This window comes from Meriones unguiculatus, chromosome 15 (genome assembly GCF_030254825.1).
Source record: "Meriones unguiculatus strain TT.TT164.6M chromosome 15, Bangor_MerUng_6.1, whole genome shotgun sequence".
NCBI classification, from domain to species: Eukaryota; Metazoa; Chordata; class Mammalia; order Rodentia; family Muridae; genus Meriones; species Meriones unguiculatus.
In genome coordinates this window covers 58,640,165-58,662,317 of record NC_083362.1, presented here as the reverse complement: position 1 = coordinate 58,662,317, position 22,153 = coordinate 58,640,165, and the positions used below count along the sequence as shown (strand labels likewise).

The 22,153-nt window shown below is 42.7% G+C and overlaps 1 protein-coding gene across 12 annotated transcripts in view; it reads left to right on the top strand.

The window, feature by feature from the left end:
* Positions 1–22,153, top strand: part of Fn1 (fibronectin 1) — a 68,615-nt gene that overhangs the window by 11,822 nt on the left and 34,640 nt on the right. For all 12 annotated transcript variants that reach the window (XM_021651563.2, XM_021651559.2, XM_021651558.2 and 9 more), the window contains exons 9-21: positions 79–255; positions 1,198–1,350; positions 2,981–3,109; positions 4,228–4,371; positions 8,011–8,138; positions 10,620–10,797; positions 10,996–11,172; positions 11,953–12,081; positions 12,236–12,325; positions 13,027–13,221; positions 14,355–14,627; positions 16,138–16,404; positions 21,109–21,203. In XM_021651563.2, coding sequence (XP_021507238.1) covers positions 79–255; positions 1,198–1,350; positions 2,981–3,109; positions 4,228–4,371; positions 8,011–8,138; positions 10,620–10,797; positions 10,996–11,172; positions 11,953–12,081; positions 12,236–12,325; positions 13,027–13,221; positions 14,355–14,627; positions 16,138–16,404; positions 21,109–21,203 — 2,135 coding nt within the window. The remainder of the gene's footprint in view (positions 1–78; positions 256–1,197; positions 1,351–2,980; positions 3,110–4,227; positions 4,372–8,010; positions 8,139–10,619; positions 10,798–10,995; positions 11,173–11,952; positions 12,082–12,235; positions 12,326–13,026; positions 13,222–14,354; positions 14,628–16,137; positions 16,405–21,108; positions 21,204–22,153) is intronic.

Here is a 22,153-nt window from a genome sequence, read left to right as displayed (position 1 = left end):
TAAGCCTTTGTAGTCTATCCTTGTTGTACACACCACAGCTCAGCTATAATTTTCCTGTTTGCATGTCATCCCGGGCAGTCCTGGTTCAGACTCGAGGCGGAAATTCCAACGGTGCCTTGTGCCACTTTCCCTTCCTATACAACAACCGCAATTACACCGACTGTACTTCTGAGGGCAGGAGGGACAATATGAAATGGTGCGGAACCACCCAGAACTACGATGCTGACCAGAAGTTTGGATTCTGCCCTATGGCTGGTAAGTCGAAGAAGCCGTGTGGGTCGCCGTGTGGACCGCAGGCAGCCTGGTTGATGGTGATTCCTTCTCTTCTCCCCGAGACAGCTGGAAGAGTGTGACCATACCTAGAGGCATTGTATCTTACGTTTGTGAGTTGTGAAAGCTGTCAGCAGCAATGATTATTGATACACTTTTAAAATCCCATTGAAATGACTAAATGTCAAAAACTAACACACAGTAAAATTCCAAGTACCTTCTGAAATTTTGTAGGTTTTCAAACATAAATTCACAAAAAGAAATTGGTCTTTTTTTTTTTTTTTTTAAAGTAATCTAACTGGTTGTCACAGACTAATAGTGACATCTGGACAGTTCGACTGGCACCACAGTTATCAAATACCAAAGTGAGTCAGAAAAATCTGTTTTCTGACAAATACAGAACTGTCCCCAGTTTACCTGAATACAGGAAAAGGGATCAGGTGTTGTTTGGTTTTGTTTGTTTGTTTGTTTTTAAGTCCTGTAGAAGGCGTTTGACTTCCCAGTTGTAGAACCAGGACCCTGGGTGGTGTGCAGTGTCACGTGTGCTCAGAGGCAAGGAAACTATTCACGCTTGTGTTTTTCTCGTTTCAACACACTGGGCTTAAGAGGGAACGTCACTTCTCCATGGGGCGTTATGCTCAAACACAACTCTGCTTTGAAGCAGGGTGACCTGGAATAGGCCAAGTCATGAGTTAAATCCAGTCTTCCAGACTGTGAGAACCAATCGAAGGAGTGGATGAGATTTTCCTAGTCGGATAGTCTCCAGTCCTTCTGGTTATTTCTCTCCAGTTCCTCTCTGGACTAGTTCTTTCCCGGGGAGTTCAGAACGCCACCTTCATCCAGCAGCGTCCGTGCAAATCTTCGTGTGTGTATCCATTTGTAGCACGTGATCGTTTGATTGAGTATCTCTCGCCCGTTCCCAAACAGCACACGAGGAGATCTGCACGACCAACGAAGGGGTCATGTACCGCATTGGGGATCAGTGGGATAAGCAGCATGACTTGGGCCACATGATGAGGTGCACCTGTGTTGGTAATGGCCGCGGAGAATGGGCCTGCATCCCCTATTCCCAGCTCCGAGGTATGCTGGTTTACTGGTGAGAAGAGTTGAGCCAAGCTTTCAGAGAGACTGTGTGAAAACTTGTACTTGACAAAAGCAGAGAAGGAAGTGTGTAGTGCCGGGAGGAGTTTGTTTCCAGCAGCCCATTGGGAAAAGCTGACGAGCGAGTTGAGTAGTTCTGGGGCCCTGGAAACATTCCCAGGATGTATTTAGGTTGAGCCAAAAGGGTGGCTTCCCCAAGGAGAAACCTACATTTGATCCTTTTGGCTCTAGGTTGTGCCTGTGTTTATGTCTAGAGAAGATAACATCATTTCTCTAAGGGGGAAAAAGGTTTTCAGTTGGCCACATTTAAAATGACAAAATACACACTTTGGCTAATTTCTTTTGTTCAAATCAGCTTTTCCCCTTTGGGCCCAGACATGATATGAGGAGCCGTTGACTTATTAAAGCAATTTCAGCTTTCCATTTCTTTGATTTGAAAAGTAACATTTAGGTGGAACTCACATGGTGAATAGTTCCCTTACCTAGTCGATAGATAGTGCCCGGGACTGATGCTCTTTATGGTGGTTAATGGGCAGAGCTAGCCAGGAGTCTCCTTTGTTGCTTAGATCAGGAAGAAAGCTTTAATAAGGTATGCAGAGCAGCCCTTCATTTTACAGATGCGAAAATGGAGACCCAAAGGCAGAGTGTAACTTTTTCCAGGATTTCTCCTTGAAAGAAGAACAGAATTGACCTGAGTTTTAAAACCTTTCCAACACCATGGGTGTCATTTTATTTCCCAAGTCCAATTATCTTTAACTGCTGTCTTAGGTTTTGTGATAAAAACACCATGAGCAAAAAACCAACTCGGGGAGGAAAGGGTGGAGTTCAGTTTATAACTTCCGGGTCACAATCTAACACTGAGGAAAAAGGTACTCGAGGCAGGAGCCTGGAGGCAGGAGCCTGGAGGCAGGAACTGAGCATCAGAGGCTGCAGAGGAGCACTGCCTACTGCCTTGCTCTTCGTGGTGTGTTCAACCTGCTTTGTTACACAACTGAGGCCTTCCTGCTGAGGGGTAGCACTACCCGACCTGGAATGGACCCTCCAGTCAATCATTAATCAACCTTCTTAACCTCCTAGGCCTGCCTGCAGGCCAGTCTTATGGTGGCATTTTCTCAACTGAGAGTCTCTCATCCCAGATAGGTCTGGGTTTGTGTCCACTTGGCAAAACCCAATCGGCACTCTGTCCTCTCCGTTCCCGAAACCAGACCACAGCGTTACAGTGTGTGCTATGTGATAGATTTCTCTGTTCATCCAATGGTGACGACCAAAACTTTAAATGAAATCATCAACTAAGCAAGAACATAAGGGGAACTAAGGCGTGTATTTGTTGAAACATTTAGTTCTTCCAAGGAAGCTGTACTTTCCTATGGCTTTTAGTTTAATGGACTGCAGTCCTTGACAATTACAATAAGCCTATTAGACAGAATAAGGAGGGAGTAAAAGTTATATTATTAAGCTTTGGGAAAAGCTTACTCTACACCAGTAGAAAAGATATTTTAGCAGGTGTTAAATCCAGCAGTAGAACCTAATGCTTTGGGAAGTGCAATTTCTTTTATCTCTTTAGTCAGAGTTACTAGTCATCATCCATTTAACTGTTTCCCCGGAACAGATCAGTGCATCGTTGACGACATTACTTACAACGTGAACGACACTTTCCACAAGCGCCACGAGGAGGGCCATATGCTGAACTGCACGTGCTTCGGTCAGGGCCGGGGAAGGTGGAAGTGTGATCCAATCGGTGAGTGGCTGCCTCTGCTTGGATGGTTTTCCTCAGGGAGGCCAGCCAGTTGTGGATAAGCAAAGCTGTTTGACGTTGCCCGGCTGCGTCCTCTCCAGACCCGACTCACTGGTCTGCAGAGAGCTTTGCAAAGAGTGTTCCCATCCTGAGCCAGTTCGCAGTCCGCTCCACTGCTCATCTTTTTCCTGTTGTTGCTCACGTTGGTGACAAGTGTAGCTTTCCTTCGGTTGAGTGGAGTTAGCTTTTTTGGTTCCGAGTCGTGTGAAAAGGGTTTTTTGTTGTTGTTGTTGTTTTTACTGGCCAAAGAAACATGGGTAAAGGTCTGATGCCTTCCTCTCTTCAAAACACCCCATCTTTTGGCTCCCTGTGCAAACAGATAGGACTCGGCTAGCGGTGAGGGTTCAACATTAGCAAGAGCCGGATTCCCCAAATCCAAAGTTGAAGATAATCAATTCCTATTCCTTTACTGAAAGAGGCAGACTGCTTACTGAGACAACAAATTGATCCCAGCAGTTTGTTTGGCCTGAGATTGCAAAACCGAGAGATCCCGAGAGGCTTGCTTAGAAAGCTGCTCATGTTTCAGATTTAGCTCGTTAAGGTAAAGCTAGCTCCTGGATACTGAAGACATATATAAAAGTGAAATCATTGAGAAGTTGTTTCTTGCTTTTCAAATGGCAAGTCAGTTACTTTGGTATCTAATTTTAAAAAATTAACTGGTATCTAGTTTTTTAAAAATTACTATGCAGGTTTCAAATATGCTCTGAAATTTTAATCTTTACATTTTTTAAATTTAGCAAGTTTTCCCTTTTAAGAAGGTAACTATCCTTCCTTTGCAATAGACACATTTTAGTTTTTACTACTAGTTTTTCTATAAGGTAAACGATTTGAACCAAATGTTAACTTAGGGCTAGGGAAATGGTCCCACACACATGTGCAAATATACTCAGATGCACGTGTGCACACATCATGCTCACACATGGACACACACTTCCTACTACTACTTTTGTATTTGTGAGAACTGTTAAGTTTTTCTTCATATCTCAAGAATACACAGTATCACACTTGCAATGGCTTGTTTGAGGCTGCTTTGTTTACTCTTTTCCTTTCGTGGGTTCTAGACCAGTGCCAAGATTCAGAGACCCGGACATTTTACCAGATCGGTGACTCCTGGGAGAAGTTTGTGCATGGAGTGAGATACCAGTGCTACTGCTATGGCCGTGGCATCGGGGAGTGGCATTGTCAGCCTCTGCAGTCCTACCCGGGTAAGCAGGCCTGAGACCGACAGCTGACCCACGCGTGCTGGTCTCTGCTACTATTAGGGCCTCTCTCTCTCTATTCTGTCCTTTTTAATATTACCGTCCAATAGTTGATCACATTTTTGACTTAAATTATTTTTTCTTTCTTCACTCTTCATTAGGTTAAAAAAAAAAACAAACCAAAACAAAACAAAAAAACACCGAAGGTGAAACCATTCTAATTAATTTTTATTTCATTTGTATATGTGCAGAAAGTACAATATGAGGTACGAATCTGTTCCCTGCCATCTTTTTTGGTTTTTATTTTGTTTATTTATTTTTTTTTTAAGACAGGGTTTTTCTGTGTAGCCCTGGCTGTCTTAGGACTTACTTTGTGGACAAGGCTGGCCTCGAACTCAGAGATCCTCCCAACTGCTAAGATTACAGGTGTGCGCTGCCATGCCCAGCCCATTCCCTGCCATCAGAAGCCTTTCTTTGTGTCAAATTTCATTTGTTTCAGTGGGATGGACTGTGGAACCAAGTGTCTGGAGCTAAGAAACTTGGTCAGCTCCATTCACACGGTTCAAATACTCTAAAATATTTATTGCTGTTTGTTGTTCTTGCTTATTTTGTTTTTTGTTTTGTTTGTTTTTTTTTTTCTGCAAAGACATCATGTCTAGCTGTAGGTGTTAATTCATCTTCGGGAAAACATATGTAAAACTCACTGAGTGGCTGTAATAACACATGCTGAATTATGACATCAGCCATAACAGGCGTGCGCTACTACACCTGGACAGCCGAATACGGCTTAAAGTCTGGTTACAAATATGCCGTAAACTCAGAACATACATACTTAGGAGGGTTGGGTTTTTAAATGATACAGGCCCAGGACAGAAGTTTTTTGTGCGTGTGTTTAAGCTTGGTTTTTGGCAAAGCAGGTTTTTTTTCCTTCTTTCTTTCTTTCTTTTTTTGCAATGTATTTTCTTTTGAGACTTTTTTTTTTCTTTTAAAATAAGCCTACCCGCAGAGTCTTGCTGCGAACATTGAGGTGGGCCTGGTGGATGGGAAAGAGTCAGCTACTTGGAGTTTTACCTGTTGACTTTGTTCCCAGTGTCTTAAAGAGGGCAACATCAAAAGCCCATTTTGCACAGAAGAGATTTCAGGGCGAGCAGATGCTTGACCCCGGAATGTGGTGCGGTGCTTATCTCCGTGGTGGCTTTGCTCAGTGGCTCAGGCCTAGCCCTCGAGGCTCCGAGAGTGGGGGATCACAGGAGAAGCCAGATGGCCGAAAGATTGTCTCTGAGCCTTGTCCTGTTTGTTCTTCCTGCTGAGTTGGCAGAGTTGTTCAAACTAACAAAAGATAACAGGAATTTGGTTTGTCAATAAGAAACCGGGAAAGCCCATCTCTCAGCAAATTATGTGGAGAAAAAAAAAAAAAAATATCATGAATGTTTAACTTCTCCAGGGTCACCTTTATCGGAAACCACTCATTCTGACCTTATTTTCAGCTGATTTTGAAAGTGTCTAACGTGTCATCTTACAAGTGGAGATTTCACAGTGGGAATTGCTGGCAGATGTTCCCTGGGGGCGGGGGAACTAACTAACCGGTATCGGAAGGATGAGAAAAACATTTCAATTTAAATAATGTACGTGACAGCTTACCTGTCTTTAAATCCTATGTGGTCGTGTAGAGGGTAGAGATGACTTGGAATTTAATCGACCTCGATAATAGCTCAGTTTCTCTTTTCATGCCTGTACAAAAATGCTCTGAAGTCCCTTTGCTGTTTAGGGCAGTCCCTTGAAGGTGGACCCTGTCATCATTTTAGGGGGGCTGGGGAGATTGCTCAGCGGTACATTAGGCCATACCACTGGGACCTGGACCCACGCACATATACCCTCTTACGCATGAAGCTTTGGTGGTTCTGTTTCACTTGGGTTAAGCATTGCAGCCATCTTTCTTCCCCCCTTTTCTCATCTTCTGTTGTCCTTGTGAGCACGGTTATATGAGCAGTGGGTGGTAAATGCCATTTCTGTTGTCTCAAAAGACTTACTTTTGAGATTTAATCATCACAAATTTTCCTGCCTCAAATTCGCTATCGACACATGAAATAAAATGAGTGTGAAATGTCTCTCTTCCTGAGAGATTATGGTAGGGTTTTTCTAAAAGATCGATATTTAACAACCTTATGTGGATTGTCACAAATAATGCAAGGACAAACATCTGCTTTTACTGATTTTATATGGAACCTCTTTAAATGTTTGAGCTTTTTTGTTTTCATGTATTTGCATTTGTGAGGCTCTTCATCCATGGAAGGAGTGTTTCCAGAGAGCCATGGGAAAGGCTGTTGTTAATTGATCATGGGCCACCTTTTGTGGTTTGTGGGCCATATGCCTCTTGAGGGTGCAAAAGCTGAGAATTTTATCGGTGAATTGACATTTCACCTTGTAGCATTAAGTGAAGTTAAGATTCAATGACTATTTGTTAATCTTCAACAAACTGAACTATTCCAGTGTGGAAGTGAGTATGTTATTCTAAAATTTTTTGAGGTCACACAAATATGTGAGTTACATGTTTGTTCTGCTAAAGAAGACTTTGTCTTCAAAGAATTTAGAAGCTAAGGCCACAATTAAATCTGAAGGTCAATATATTTTCCCAAGAGTATTCAGAAAACTGCAAATAGTGCAGAGGACTGCTTTGTTAGTATGCAGAATTTTGTTCCCATCAGGGGGAATTTCTTATCTTAGGATTTTATGAGGACTTTATACAAATTAACTGACAGAAAAGATAAATTTCCATCTGTAAACAAATTTCATTATGATCCTAAATGGAATCTACTATATTGAAAAAAATTGATTCCCTTCTCTTATTTTGCTTTTTCCTCCCAAGCGAAAGAACTGAATCTTATCTTAAATTTTATTGGCGGTCATATAAAGATATGAAAATATTGAATTTTAAATATGTGCTTTCCAACTGTCATTTCACTTGGTAATTGCTTGAACAAAACAAAGCAAGCAAACAAAAAAACCTTTTAACAATTTGATTCATAGTGACCTTAGAGTATACTTCTTAAGTAAAAGAAAAACTAGATCCTTTCTTTTCTTTTTCAAATGGAGAGAAGGCTTACATTAATGGAGAAATAAACCTTGGTCTTTAATTATTACCTTTGTCTGTCTGTGTAAGATTCAACCCCGTTTAGAAATGTTTGTTTTACATCATGCCTTATGGCCTTGGGAATGTTGCTTCCTTCCTAGCAGATTCACTTGTGCTGAAAGCCTCTGCAGTTCAGAATTTGTCTTAAAAGAGCATCAATGTAATTAGCTCATGAGGCCTGCATTCTGAACTGCATTATTTCGTGTTATGGAAATGTCACAGTTGTCTCTGAAGTCTTACTTTGAAAGCCAGAGAAGAAAGGAAGCTGTGAGACATTGGAGTGGTTTTTGTTTTATTTGTTAGGGGAAAAAAAAATCTCATTGCATTTCTTATGGGAAAGGGAATCATTAACCAGGTAAAATTGGACCTGTTTCTTTCTAATGCCAATAGGTAAAAGGTTTAGCTGAGCTCAGTCATTTTTATTTTGCCCATATTTCCTGAGAGGCAAAGAGTCTTTAAGGATGGACATCCATATATAATAAACTTTAAGGATACTCACACATTGTCATTTTCAGGCACAACTGGTACTGGCCCTGTCCAGGTATTTATCACGGAGACCCCCAGCCAGCCCAACTCTCACCCCATCCAGTGGAATGCTCCGGAGCCATCTCACATCACCCAGTACATTCTCAGGTGGAGACCTGTGAGTATTAGACCAGAACCCTTGGACTCTGAGACTCCCGACCTTACTGGATTAGGATGTGCTGGTTGTGGCTCTGTTTCTGCTTTTGAGTCAACAGATCTGATTCCATGTCACATAGTACTTATATTTTCTTAGTGTCTAGCCAATATGTGGTCCGCTTAATCAACTTGTAGATTAAGGGTTTTGTTGTTGTTGTTGTTTTTTGATCTTGAGAAGAAATTAGGTCTCTGTGTTAGAAAGGTCTTAGAAGTCATAACTTACAACTTTGAAGCTTACAACTATTCTCATCCAATATGGAAAGGAAATTTGAAATTTTGGTATGCTTTGCAACTCCTTTAAAGTAAATTGCATTTTCAAATTATTTCCAGAGTTAGAAAACCAACTAAATAAATATCACTCTTTTGATTCAACTCAGCTGTACTTTGGTCCTCTAAAGTTGTTAAAGCAAATGAGGTAGTGAGAGAGTAGGAGCAGGGAAGGGATTATAGTTGGTTCCTTTTTTTATTATTATTTTATTTTTTCGAGACAGGGTTTCTCTGTGTAATGCTGGCTGTCCTGGAACTCAGTCTGAAGACCAGGCTTGCCTTGTACTCAAAGATCCACCTACCTCTGACTCCCCAGTGGTGGGATTAAAGGCGTGTGCTACCACCACCCAGCTGTAGTTGGTTTCTAAAAGGAAATGAACCCTAGAGTTTTTTTGCCATCTAGATGCTGAAACCATATCAAGGAGGCTATTATTCTACTAAACGTTGACATCTCTTCCCCTCTCCGACCTGCCCTCTTCCATCTCCAAAGTTAATGACATAATTTGAAAACCACTATTTTAAAAGGAGAAAAATGTACTTTTTAAAATCAAATCTATCCAACTGGATTATTTAATCCAAGACTATAAAAATTGATTTATGACATTAACATATAGTTGAATTTAAACTCTTTAGCTGAAATCCGAGCTTTTGAGCTCCTTCTTTTTCTTCCCTTGCTCTGTGTTATCTATAGTCTTGTCAGCCTCCAACTGAATATCTAACAATGTCAACTTTTCCCCCTTCAATATGTTCTCCCTCCTCATCTTTTCATTTTTATCACCATTTTTATTTACTTTGACCTTAACTCTGAAGTGTTTTTGCAAAGCCACCACAAATGGGACATTTACAAGTAGGTATGAAATCTGTGTGGAATTGAGACATCTTCGCATTTGGTTAAATTCTTTTAAATAGTTTTCGGTCTTGGTACCGTTGTGTTTTGTTTTGAGACGATGTCTCTTTAGGCCGAGACTGGAGTAAGTCAACCAAGCCATACCCACAGCTCTCTTTGAAATTTTAACAAGGAATTTCTTTTCTTTTCTTTTTTTAAATGGAAGCCATCTGAGAGCTTATGTTCTGATAGTTTCTTTTGGTGGTCAAGAAAGCTTACATCATATAAACAAGATTATTGCTAATTTTTAAGCTAATGCAACAGTTAACTTCAATTTCTTTCAGCATATTTAAGCTAAAACTTAAGTTTAAAGAGTACTTGGATCACTTTCATTTATCTCCAAAATATAAACGGGCATTAGAACATTTGAAGTATGTATAAACTTGATTGGATAACACTTTTCAAAAAAAAAATCACTTGAGTATTAAATATGTATTTGATATTTAAACCGCTTTAGAATATTTACACTTAAAAGGATTTCTCGTTTGAAGTCTGGGTGTTTCTCTTCCCACACAATCTATTGCAATGAGTTTTGCAGTCCTGACATATTAATGAAGCTGGACAGGATATAGGAATGTAAACCGGAGGGAAAAGATTAAATAAACTGAATTTTATTTTTCTGCACTCTTTCCCAAAGTTGGCTAAGCACTCTCGATGGGTTGTTCGTTTCCAAGGATGAGTCACACAACCAGACAACTTGAACCTTGTTTGTGATGGCCCCAGGATCTGAGTCAAGGCAATATTATGCCTTCCAGTGTCTGCGAGGCAAGAAACTTGAACTGTATCCCACCAAGTTGAAAGATAGAGTGTGTGGCCTTTTCTCACTTCAGAGAGAAATGTGTCTCTGTTTACCAGAAAAGAGGCTCAGAGAGCTCAGAAAGGCTGCTGGCATTAAATTACTCAAGAATCGGCCATAGGGAAGGTATTCAGTGCCTTAACCATGTAACTTGGAAAACATCATTTCAAACTGTTTTTCTACCTGTAAAGTGGAAACAGTGATGCTGTTCACTTCTGGCAGGGAGACGAAGATTAGATGAAGATTCTCTGGCAAGGAGAAACAAACAAAACAGTCCTGAGCACATGATAAACTAGTTGGATGAGGAATTAATTAACATCAAGAAACAGTAGGGGCCCCCATTCTGAATCAGATTTTCCACTGTTTTTTTTTTTTCCCCAAAAACGGAACTGTGAGAATCCCACCCTCCATTCTTCCTTGAGGGTTACTAAACCTCACCTTGAAGGGTCCACCCCCACCAACGCTTGTGCCATGTTTTCTTTTTCACTTCTCAGAAAACCTCTACTGGTCACTGGAAGGAAGCTACCATCCCAGGTCACCTTAACTCCTATACAATCAAAGGCCTGACCCCAGGAGTGATCTATGAGGGACAGCTCATCAGCATCCAACAGTATGGGCACAGAGAAGTGACCCGTTTTGACTTCACCACCAGTGCCAGCACACCTGTGACCAGTATGTATCTGGCATCGCTGGGGCTGTGCCATCCTTGGGGCTGTGCCCAGATGTGGGCTTCCCAGAGAACCTACAGAAGGTTCTGTCCTTACTCAGCAGCTTCCTTTCATTTACGGCACCTGCATTTTCTTCTTAACCTCCTCTGCACACAGGGTGAGTGCTCTAGGTAACCAATGGCTCGCATTCCCCTTTCTCTAGGCAACACGGTGACGGGAGAGACTGCGCCCTTCTCTCCTGTGGTGGCCACTTCTGAGTCTGTAACTGAAATCACGGCCAGCAGCTTTGTGGTTTCGTGGGTCTCTGCTTCCGACACTGTGTCAGGATTCCGGGTGGAGTATGAGCTGAGCGAGGAGGGAGATGAGCCCCAGTACCTCGGTGAGTAGAATGTGTGGCTGGCTCAGCACGGGTGAATAGATACTTGGTTTGTGTGAATTTTGATCTCTGGAGCTCAATTCAGACACTCCCCTGAAGACACTCCCCTGCATCAAAGCAAGGAAAGAAGTGGAGCCTCTCTGACTCTGCTGAAATTCCTTTAGTCTCTGGTGTTGTATTTTTCACTTGTCCACATAAAGGACCAGAATGAGGCTCACAACTGGCAATGTTTGTTATCTTTTAGGGGTGCGTAGGCACCTTCTTGTATGCGTTTTAAATAACCCCCGTGATTAGGGGTCTTTTAAAAAGCTCGCTGGTGCCAGTGAGATGGCTCAGTGAGTAAAGGCCTCTGAGCCTTACAACCTGAGTTCAATCCCATGGTGGAAAGAGAGGACTGATTCCTACGAATTGTTTGACCTCTAGCCCTCTGACCCCCCACATGTGTGCTGTGGCATGCATACAACAACCCCCCAAATAAATGTAATATATTAAAAAGATGCTAAACATACTTATGACCCAGATCATATAAAGAGCATCTTTCCAACTCCTGCCCTGCCATCCTTCCACCCATGCCACTCCCCTGATTTCTAACGGCAGCTGTGTTTAAAAACATCAGAAGGAGGTTATTAAAAATTATAATCCTTAGCAAGGAGAGTGGAAAAGAAAAGAACGTCCATTGGAAATTGCAAGTTCAAGTTACTCACTAGAACACTCCTCGTCAGCTCTTAGACACCATGGAAGATTGGTTCGCTCCAGCCACTAACCTCTTCCTTTATTTCAAAGATCTTCCAAGCACGGCCACTTCTGTGAACATCCCTGACCTGCTCCCGGGCAGAAAGTACATTGTCAATGTCTATCAGATCTCTGAGGAGGGAAAGCAGAGCTTGATCCTGTCTACATCACAGACGACAGGTATGTATGCACTAAATAAACCATGTTACAAGAATCTTTGGTGTGGGGTATGGCGGGTGTTAAACTGCTGTTTTAAAGATGAAATCTTAAAGGCTCCCGTTTAATATAAAGCATGGGCTTGTAGCAACACTGACTGACTTTCTTCTTCTGTCAGCACCTGATGCCCCTCCAGACCCTACTGTGGACCAGGTTGATGATACTTCGATTGTTGTTCGATGGAGCAGGCCCCAGGCACCGATCACAGGTCATCTTTGGCTTCTGTGTCTATTTTGATATATAGATGTGGGAGGAGAAAATCCTTACCAGACTGGCATGACCTTAGATCTCCCATTTAAGTGGTTGTAGGTGTGTGTGTGTGTGTGTGCGTGTTCTTCAAATCTTCCAGGGCTACTTCATTATGACTTGTTTTTCCTCAGTCTATTTATCCCACCCCACACACATAAACACACCTGACATATGATATGTCAACCTATGAAGCCAGCGCTGTGGCTCACTGAAGCAGGCATTCCAAGGGTTGCAGAAGTAGACTATCCTGCAAACCTGATGCTCTCCACTGAAGAGGGAGCTGAATTGCTGCTTTAGTTTCATCAGACTGTGTGTACCGGCTGGTCCGTTGATTGCCTCCCCATCCACAGCTCCAAGAAGAGAAATGGGCTTAGTACAAATATCTTACCTCATGGCTTCACTAATCGACCTTTATTAAGGATCTCCGTCTCCAAGAATGATATCTAATTATTAAAAGATTTGTATCGCTGTTCTTAATCTCTGCACCAGTCAGGCATTATCATAAGACATGATAGCACTGAAAGGCCCAGGAAGAATTTTGCTGGTTCTTAGCAATCAAACAAAATGCAGAGAGACATCAATTAGAAAGGAGAGTTACAATCTATCTAGCCTTGCCTTCAGAGCATCATGTGTCTGGACACTTCTCTCCTAAACCTGCAGGGTACAGAATCGTCTATTCACCTTCCGTAGAAGGCAGTAGCACTGAACTCACCCTCCCTGAAACTGCCAACTCCGTCACCCTCAGTGACCTGCAGCCCGGGGTTCAGTACAACATCACCATCTATGCCGTGGAGGAAAACCAAGAGAGCACGCCTGTTTTCATCCAGCAGGAGACCACCGGCATCCCTCGATCCGGTAACTTAAAAACAGCACTGACCTCTTAGCGCCTGACCAGACAATGACGTTAACCTTCCCCAGGGCAGGGAAAGCCTACATGGGTTATATTCATCCCCTTAGCCTTCAGGGAGGACAGAGGTGCAAGTCATGTGACTGACAGGTCCCTGAGAGCGAGCTGTTTTTGTTGCTGTCAGCAGATTCTACATTCTCATCACCTAAATCAGTGGTTCTCAGCTTTTCCAATTCTGTGACCTCATAATGCAGTTCCTCATGTGCGATGACCCTAGCCGTAAAATTAGTTGTTTTTTTTTTTAATTTTTGATAATCCCCTTTTATTTTTTTATGTGTATTATTGTTTTGCCTACATGTATGTCTGTGTGGGGGTGTCAGATCCCCTGGAACTGGAGAACACAGACAGTTGTGAGCTGCCCTGTGGGTGCTGGGAATTGAACCTAGGTCCTCTGGAGGAGCAGCCAGTGCTCTTAACCTCTGGGCCATCTCTTCAGCACCCATAAAATTAGTTTTGTTGCTAATTACTTCATAACTGTAATTTTGCTACTATTATGAATCATATTGTAAATATCTGTATTTCCAATGGTCTTAGTGACCCCTGTGAAAGGGTCATTTAATCCCTGAAGTGGCCTCGACCCACAAGTTGAGAACAGCTGACTTAAATGCAGAAATGTCAACACTAGGATGGAACTTATCAAAGGCAACCGTCAGGTTTTCTGGTTAAAAACTGGAAACATCTCATTTTATTTTTCCTAAGATACTTAAGAATTACTTAATCTGTTTTCTTAACTATCATAAAATGAGTCAATTAAATAAATACACCACAGCTTTCCTATAGGTATCTTAAAGTAGAAGCATTTATTTTTGTGTGTTTAATGTCTTGCTTTTATGCTATAAACTTACGCCTCTCTATAGATGCTAAATAAGGATTTCAATATCAGTTTGATTAACCACTAATATCTACTCACTCTCTCTCTCTCTCTCTCTCTCTCTCTCTCTGTTTTTTGACTGAGGAGCAACAGCCAGTATTGGCGTAGAATCAGTGGGTCTAAGAAATGCCTAAATTGTTCAGGGATCTCTGCCATCCAGCACCAACCTTCAGTAGCAACTGTGAATAACTCGTGTCTCTTGTCTGCTAGAAAAAGTTCCCCCTCCGAAGGACCTCCAGTTTGTGGAAGTGACGGACGTGAAAGTCACCATCATGTGGACACCTCCTGACAGTGCAGTGACTGGCTACCGTGTGGATGTGCTGCCTGTCAACCTGCCTGGGGAACACGGGCAGAGGCTGCCTGTCAGCAGGAACACCTTTGCCGAAATCCTGGGCCTGTCTCCCGGGGTCACATACCTCTTCAAAGTCATTGCTGTGAACCAGGGCAGGGAAAGCAAGCCCCTGACCGCACAACAGACCACCAGTATGTCCTATTCCTGCCTGCCTGTCTTTTGGCCACACCTCCAAGCTCTACCCCTCATTTCTACCTGTGATCACATGCTAATCACTCTCAGGTTACAACATTACAACATGCTACTCACATGCTAAGTAGTAAGGAAACTTCAGGTTGAAGGGAATGTTGAAGGTGGAATGAAACCAGGGTTCTAAGGATGCTAACGCCGACATACGCGCTGCTTCCAACATCCTTACCACTAGAATGTACGAAAGAAAGAGTTTAAGCACATTTAGGAGTTTTCTTTGCTGAGACAACGAAGATGCAATTTCAGTGCTTCTGTCCTCCTCCCTTTCTCCCTTCCTCCTTTCCTCCCTTCCTTCCTTTCTTCGTGCTGGGTGGGAAGCAAGTGCTCTACCACTGTGCTATATCCCCAGCCCTTAAGTTCATTTTTTTTTTTGTATATGTAGTTAGATATATCTATATCAAAGTTAAAAGTGTGTTCTCTTAATACTTTTGCAGTAGAATTTGAGACTAGCAGTTGGCAGGCAGAGGTGTGTGGCTCAGTGGTAGAGTGTGTGCCTGGCAGGTGTGATGCTCTGGGTTCTGTCTCTAATACCACAGAGTGAATTAATAACTTAAATAATAATTCCTGAGCATTTAGTGATACTGGTCACCAAGTTATCTGTTCAGTTCTTTCCCAGAATAACCTTATTAGGTCTTAGGTCTTTGGTTGAAGTGTACAAAGGAAACTTACTTCTGTTGGATATGGGAAGAAACTTGAGGTGTACCAAGGGAGCTCTGTGTCTAGGCAGTGACAGAAGTGGCTCTGGGTTACCTTTTGGATCCCAAAGCTCATGCTCTCTATTACACTCGACCATCTCTGGGAGGTCTCTTCTATCAAAGATGTTTCCTATGGGAAACCCAGTTATCATCCTTAAAAAGAAAAAGTGATAATCTGTGTGATTCTTTCTGACAGTAAAAGCTCCCACCGCCCCACCATGAGACTGGCATTCTTCTTATCATTTAGGTACATGTGAGGTAGCCTTTATTTCCCCAGCAGGGCCTAGTCAGTCAGTACACAAATTAGCATGTTGTCCGTAGTACCTACCAAGCTTTTCTTGCCCTCTGTCTGTTGGGCTCACCATTCCCTCCCTAAATCTTCCTGGCCCAAAGCAAATTGCAGGTTGTGCAAAATGTTTGTTTTGCTTTGAGAAAAAAAATAATAATAATGCTGTCACTATAATGTAACTGTAATTTCCAAGGGTGGTGGGTTAATCATGCTGGGGAAATTAGCCTTTTCGAAGGATGACAGACAAGTCATGAAAAAGGTCAATGAGTTCTCATAACTGACAAAAGTTTTGGCAAAATTCTACGCCAGCCCCAGTCTCTGAAAAAAATCTCACAGTTTCCAGGGATGTGGCTCTGACTTGAGTTAGTTTCAACCTCAAGGAGTGAAGGCTTAGAATACTTCATCAACCTGGAGGATTTCAGCACAGTAATTATTGATCTAAACGTTTCTTGACACATTTTTTTCCAGAACTCGATGCTCCCACTAACCTCCAGTTCGTCAATGGAACCGACAGAACGGTTATGGTAACCTGGACCCCACCTCGGGCCCGGATAGTGGGCTACCGCCTGACAGTGGGCCTGACCCGAGGAGGTCAGCCCAAGCAGTTCAACGTGGGACCCTCGGCCACCAAGTATCCCCTGCGAAATCTGCAGCCTGGGTCTGAGTACACTGTGACCCTGGTAGCTCTGAAAGGCAACCAGCAGAGTCCCAAGGCCACCGGAGTCTTCACTACCAGTAAGCCGGAAGCCAAATGCTTTCTTCTTTAGCGAAGCTGCCTGCTCTTAACTATGGGCTCTCTGTCCTTCCACTCTTTCAAAGCTAACTTAAAAAAGCATACTGCGTCATTTAAAACAGTGACACCAAAACTGTGCTCCGTGACTAGGCTGGTGGTCCGCTCTAGCCATAGGGAACTTTGCCAGAATGGCCATCACATGGCCTTCGCTTGGCCTGATAAATGATTTAAAGCAAGAGTTTTCTGGCTGAAGGAAGCAGTGTGTTAACTAGAAGGTGTTTCGGGGTTCCTTCTATCCTCCTGGGGCTATAGCTCAGTGGCTAAAGCATGTGATGCTTACATGTGAGGACCTAAGTTGGTATCCCCGGCACAGCCATGACGAGCCAGGTGCTTTGGCGTGTACTCATAATCCCAGCACCGGGAGACAGAGACAAAAGGATCTGGAGAGGCTTACTAGGCTTGCTAGTCAGTAACTCCAGCTTCTCACCGTGGAGGCTAGGTGTCGGGGTGCACGCTTTTTATCCAGCACTTGGGAGGCAAAAGCATGTGGATCTCGGAGTTCGAGACCAGCCTGGTCTACATAGTGAGTTCCAGAACAGTCAGGAGAGACCTTTAAACATAGAGAGACCTTTAAAAAAAAATGGTGGAGACTGGTAAGGAAGTTACATGATGCAGACCTTCCGACTTCCTCACAAGAATTCCTGGACACGTAGACTACACACACACACACACACGCACACACACACATACACACAGAGAGAGAGAGAGAGAGAGAGAGAGAGAAAAGAAAGGCTTGACTCAACACTAATAGACAAATGATAATCAGGACCAATAGTTCCATCACATCACTCCAGACGTCAAATGACAGTCGTATATGTAAACAAAACCCACCCACAGACTGGAGAGACATCAGCAAACAGAATGAGAGGTTAAGCAAATGATTTCCTTGAGAGCCTGGACTGTTGAAGGCTACAGTCCTTCACAGAGTGGAGGCCTGGTTTTCCTTTTCCTTAAGCTTTAAATTCCACAGGGAGGAAGAATACAAGAATTTTTGGCCGTGGCTGTCCTTTTACTCAACATTTCAGAGGAAATGACCATAGATCGCTTTATTTATCCACATCCCAATGAAGGCCTGTATTCACAAGCTGTTTCTCTACTAAGTATGCTCTATTTACATGACAAAGAGTTATGAGATTATTTCTTGCTGAACACTTATTTGTTATTTCTAGCTTGACATTTTGAATTATGGAAGCGCCTACCACAAGCACGCTTTCGGCACTTATTGCCGTGTGCCCCTAGCTCTCAGCTTTCCGGGGGTTTCAACAAGCCTTCTTTGACTAATTTTAAACTATGGGTGCTCAAAAGCATTAAAAAGTAATCGAAGCCCATGGTGGCGCATGCCTTTAGTGCCAGCACTTGGTAGGTAGACTTGGGTGGATCTCTGTGAGTTCAAGGCCAGCCTGGTCTACATTCGTGGGGTCCAGAATAGCCAGGGCTAGATAGACAGTCCTTATCTTGAAAAACCAAAATCAATCAATAAAAATAAAAGCAATCATGGAGACAAGCCTAGTTTGTACACTACTCTGGAATTTCCCAAAGTAGATTCCCTGTCAGGTGTTCCCCACAGGAATCTATACTTTACCACAAATGGACTTCCATGTACCTTTGGTGTATGAGGTTAGTATTAAAGGCTTGCTTTTTCCTATAAGATTGTTCATCACAAGCAAATGAAGTCTTTTAGTTGCAAGAGAATTCATTTTGCCATGTTGGTGGTGCAAGCCTTTAATCCCAGCACTTGGGAGGCAGAGGCAGGTGGATCTCTGAGTTGGAGGCCAGCCTGGTCTATAGAGTGAGTTCCAGGTCAGCCAGGGCTATGCAGAGAAACCCTGCCTCAGAGAGAGAGAGAATTCGTTTTAAATTTTTTTTGCCATTTTACGTTGCCTTGCTTTGAGATAGTCTAAGATCCGCTCTCTTTGTTTTTCTTGCAAATCCCCATTTCTTAATAGATGTCCTTTAAGTGAATCAGCATGGAGGTTTTAGTGCACACTGCCTCTTACTCCTGGCTTCTGGGCTATTTGCTGAGAAGGTTAATTTACATACTGCATTGTACACAGTGTACTTTCCAAAAACCTTCAAATAGATGACCGATTGAAAGACAAATGGTTATAAAAACATCTCACTTAGGCTCAGATTTAAATAAACCAATGCAAGCAAGGAGTTACACAAATCCATTTGAACCTCAAATAGTCTCTGGCTATAAACGTCAGCAGGGCCTATGAACGTTAGCTTCTGCAGTTTTAGTAGACTTGAGCTTTGGAAACAACTTTTCTGAGTTTTATATCTCATGCTAAATTCTTAAGAGCAATTGTGAGAAGAGTGGGGAGATCAGCTATTTGTAGAGGGAGGAATTCAGCCTTCTCCTATATCGAGGGCATATTTTATTTCTCAACACTCAGGTTGTTTCTGGCCTAACAAGCCTTGCCAGAACCCATAATTCATACTAACAGGCACATCCTTTGTTTGACAACAGTTTGTGGGTTTGTGGCTTGGTGATATTCCTGTAATGGTTTGCCTAGGCAAGAGAATATCCATCCTAAACTTGGGGCAAGCTTTAGCTGCCTGGCTCAAGTGATAGAAAATACCTAGGTGAAGGAAACTGACTGCTCTGAATTGTGTTTGTTTGCTTGCTTGCTTTTCAAGACAGCATTTCTCTGTGTCATCTTGGCTGTCCTGGACCTTGCTTTGTAGATCAGGCTGGTCTCAAACTCAGAGATCTTTGTGCCTCTGCTTACTGGGGAGGGTTTATTCATGCTGAATTGCTTCTCCCGGGCAGTTAGAAATGGTCAGCTGGGACTGGCCCTGGCATTTTGGAGAATTAGTCGGCAGTCTAGCGGGGTATGATTTCAGGGCGCCCACCCACCTCATCTCAGATGCTACCAAAATAGCGCACTTACGAAACAACCCCACCTCCTAACTCAGTAGGTGTAAGCACAATACTTCAGTTCAACCACTGCAGCAACCTCCCTGAAAAGTGGTCTGTACGTATTTGACTTTTCTTTCCACTTTTCTTTCTTTGCGTATTTAAATAAAAGTTAAGAATGAGACAGTTGTAGAGTGAGATATGAAGCCATTTTCACTCTTGTTTGGGGCTTATGGCGGAGCATGATTGGACGGGTACTTGCCTCCCTGGGTTTGCTTTCCAGCGCTACACACACCGAGTCACACCCGTGCACCTGTGCCACACACTGCGAAGGGGTGGGAGGAGCTCGTTCCCTAATATATAGAAAGGTTGAGGCCAGCCTGGCCCACAGGGGACCATGAATAAACAAGGAAGAGAAAGAAAGAAAGAAACAAACAAGAAACTCATCCTCGTTTGTAGGACCAGAGGGTAACTAGCCATTTATAATTTATGTAGATGTGTTCTGTGGGGTTTATTCCAGTAGGAAAAGAATTTGCCTTCAAAATGGAGCAAACAGGCCTCTGGAACACTGAAGCACCTGAATCTAACCAGCTCAGAGATCTTGTTTTCTGGAGCCTTGCCATTCTAAATTTATAATCAAACCTGTACGGTGGTTGGGAATGTTTATCTTAATTGTTTGTAATACTTCTCTTATTTAAATTTTTATTTTTTAAATAGATGGGGCTGTGGGGGTTTGGGTGGCACACACCTTTAATCCCAGTGCTCCGGGAGGCAGTAGCAGGCTGATCTCTATGGGGTCGAGGCCAGCCTGCTCTATAGAGCGAGTTCTAGGACAGCCAGGGCTATGCAGAGAAACCTGTCTCAAAACAAAAACAGAGCATAAAAATAAAATCCTGTGTGTATATATGCTGGGGAGGGGTAGGGTATGTGCGTGTGAAGTGTGGGTCCCCAGGGAGGTGTCAGAGCCCCTCTGGTTGTGAGCTACCCAGAGTGGGTGCTGGGAACTGAACACAAGAGGCCCTATTTGATCCTAACTGCTGAACATTATCTCCGGCCTGTGCATTAAAAAAAAAAAAAAAAAAAAAAATTAGTATTTTCACTAAAAGAAAGGACAGTGGTGTCAGGATTCTATGAGCAAACATACTCTCCTTGTAATTCCTATGCCCTGTGGTTAGGCACTAGGGATCTGTAGCATTATTTTTCTGAATGACCAGTAACAGGTTTGAGGGACAGATCTTTAGAACTTGCAGTCATCTGTAGTGTCAGAATTTCCAGTGGCATCTAAAAGTAATTTTCCACTATCGTGAAGTAATCCAGCATGAAGCTACTTTTAGCTTGTACCTGTAGTTTCATCGTTGTTCACCACAAGGATTAAGAAACAGAATGACTACCAGTTTGCAGTGAGCCATTGTATATTTTATAAGGAGTTTGATGCTGATGACACGACCCCCCCAAAAAAATGATGAAAAGATACAGATCATTAAAAGCTGAGAAATCAAAAGGGACTTCTTCGAGGTCAGCTAGCCCCTCATTCTACATACGTGTGAGTGACAGGTCTGTGCCAGAAATGCAAGCCCAATGCTGGCCCTGCAGAATCACATGCCACCAGTCCTGGGTGACTTAGGTCACTAAGAAGCAGCGACTTTCGGCTTCTCGGCCGATGAAGGAACCTGGGCTACATTCTCAGTCTACTTGCTGCTTAGACCAAAGTTCTGGTTAAAATGGTCGTTCATCTGCGGTCCTGGGCAACACCAAAGGGCTGACCCTCGTCTTGGTTACTTTGCAGTGCAGCCTCTGCGCTCCATCCCACCTTACAACACCGAGGTGACAGAGACCACCATTGTGATTACCTGGACCCCTGTTCCAAGGATTGGCTTTAGGGTGAGTGGCAGAGGCACCTCACAGATGCAGCCCAGAGGTGCCTTCCCAGATTTTGTTAGGGCCTTGGGAGAGCAAAGACTTGCCTGCTCTGAGGCAGGCGCCTCTGTTTTGCAAAGGAAGAAAACCATTAGCATGGAGCTGTAATGGTTTTTTTGTTTTGTTTTGTTTTGTTTTGTTTTGTTTTGTTTTGTTTCTGTTGTTGTCTGTCCTTTTCCCCAGGGAACTCCATTTTAAAATAAAAATATAGGAAAACCTCATTTGATGTGTTGATCTAAATGGGTGTCAAGAAGCTAACGAAAGCCGATTTGGGAAGACCAATTAAATCCAGAGTCACTCAAAATTCACATTTTTTAGCCAATCAGTTTCATCTCAAGTTGTTCAAAGCCCTGTGGGTGAATTTCTTAATAGGAGTTAAAATTGAGGTCTTTGTTTTAGATATCTGGAGTCATGTTCTTTAAAGTAATAATATCAGGAAAGTGATGAATACAAATGAGTATGTTTTAAAGACTCTCATCCTTTGGCATTCAAAGGATGAAAAAAGAAATACCGATTATGCCTGGAAATCAAAGCCTGATTTTTTTTTTTTTAAAGAAAGAAAAGAAGAAATAGATCGAAGGTCATTTCGCTTTTTAGCATGCAAATAGCCACATTGATTGGTATGCTGTTCAAATACAGAGGGGCCCTTTACGGAGACCGCCAAGATACCACCTTTAGTTTCTCTTACGAATGTCATTCAGAGTTTTAAAAACCACGGAGAATATGAAGGATTTCTCTGCAGTTGAATACTGCTTGATAAAATTACCTAGGCTTTTGAAGTTACGAACACCCGTCTTCATGGGAGTGTGTTTTTCATTTCTGAGTGTCAAAGTGGATGGTGAAAACTAGAAAGTTAACTGAATGTGAATAACTCATTAAAGAGAGAGCCTAGGGAATTTGTTCCCTGTGGACTG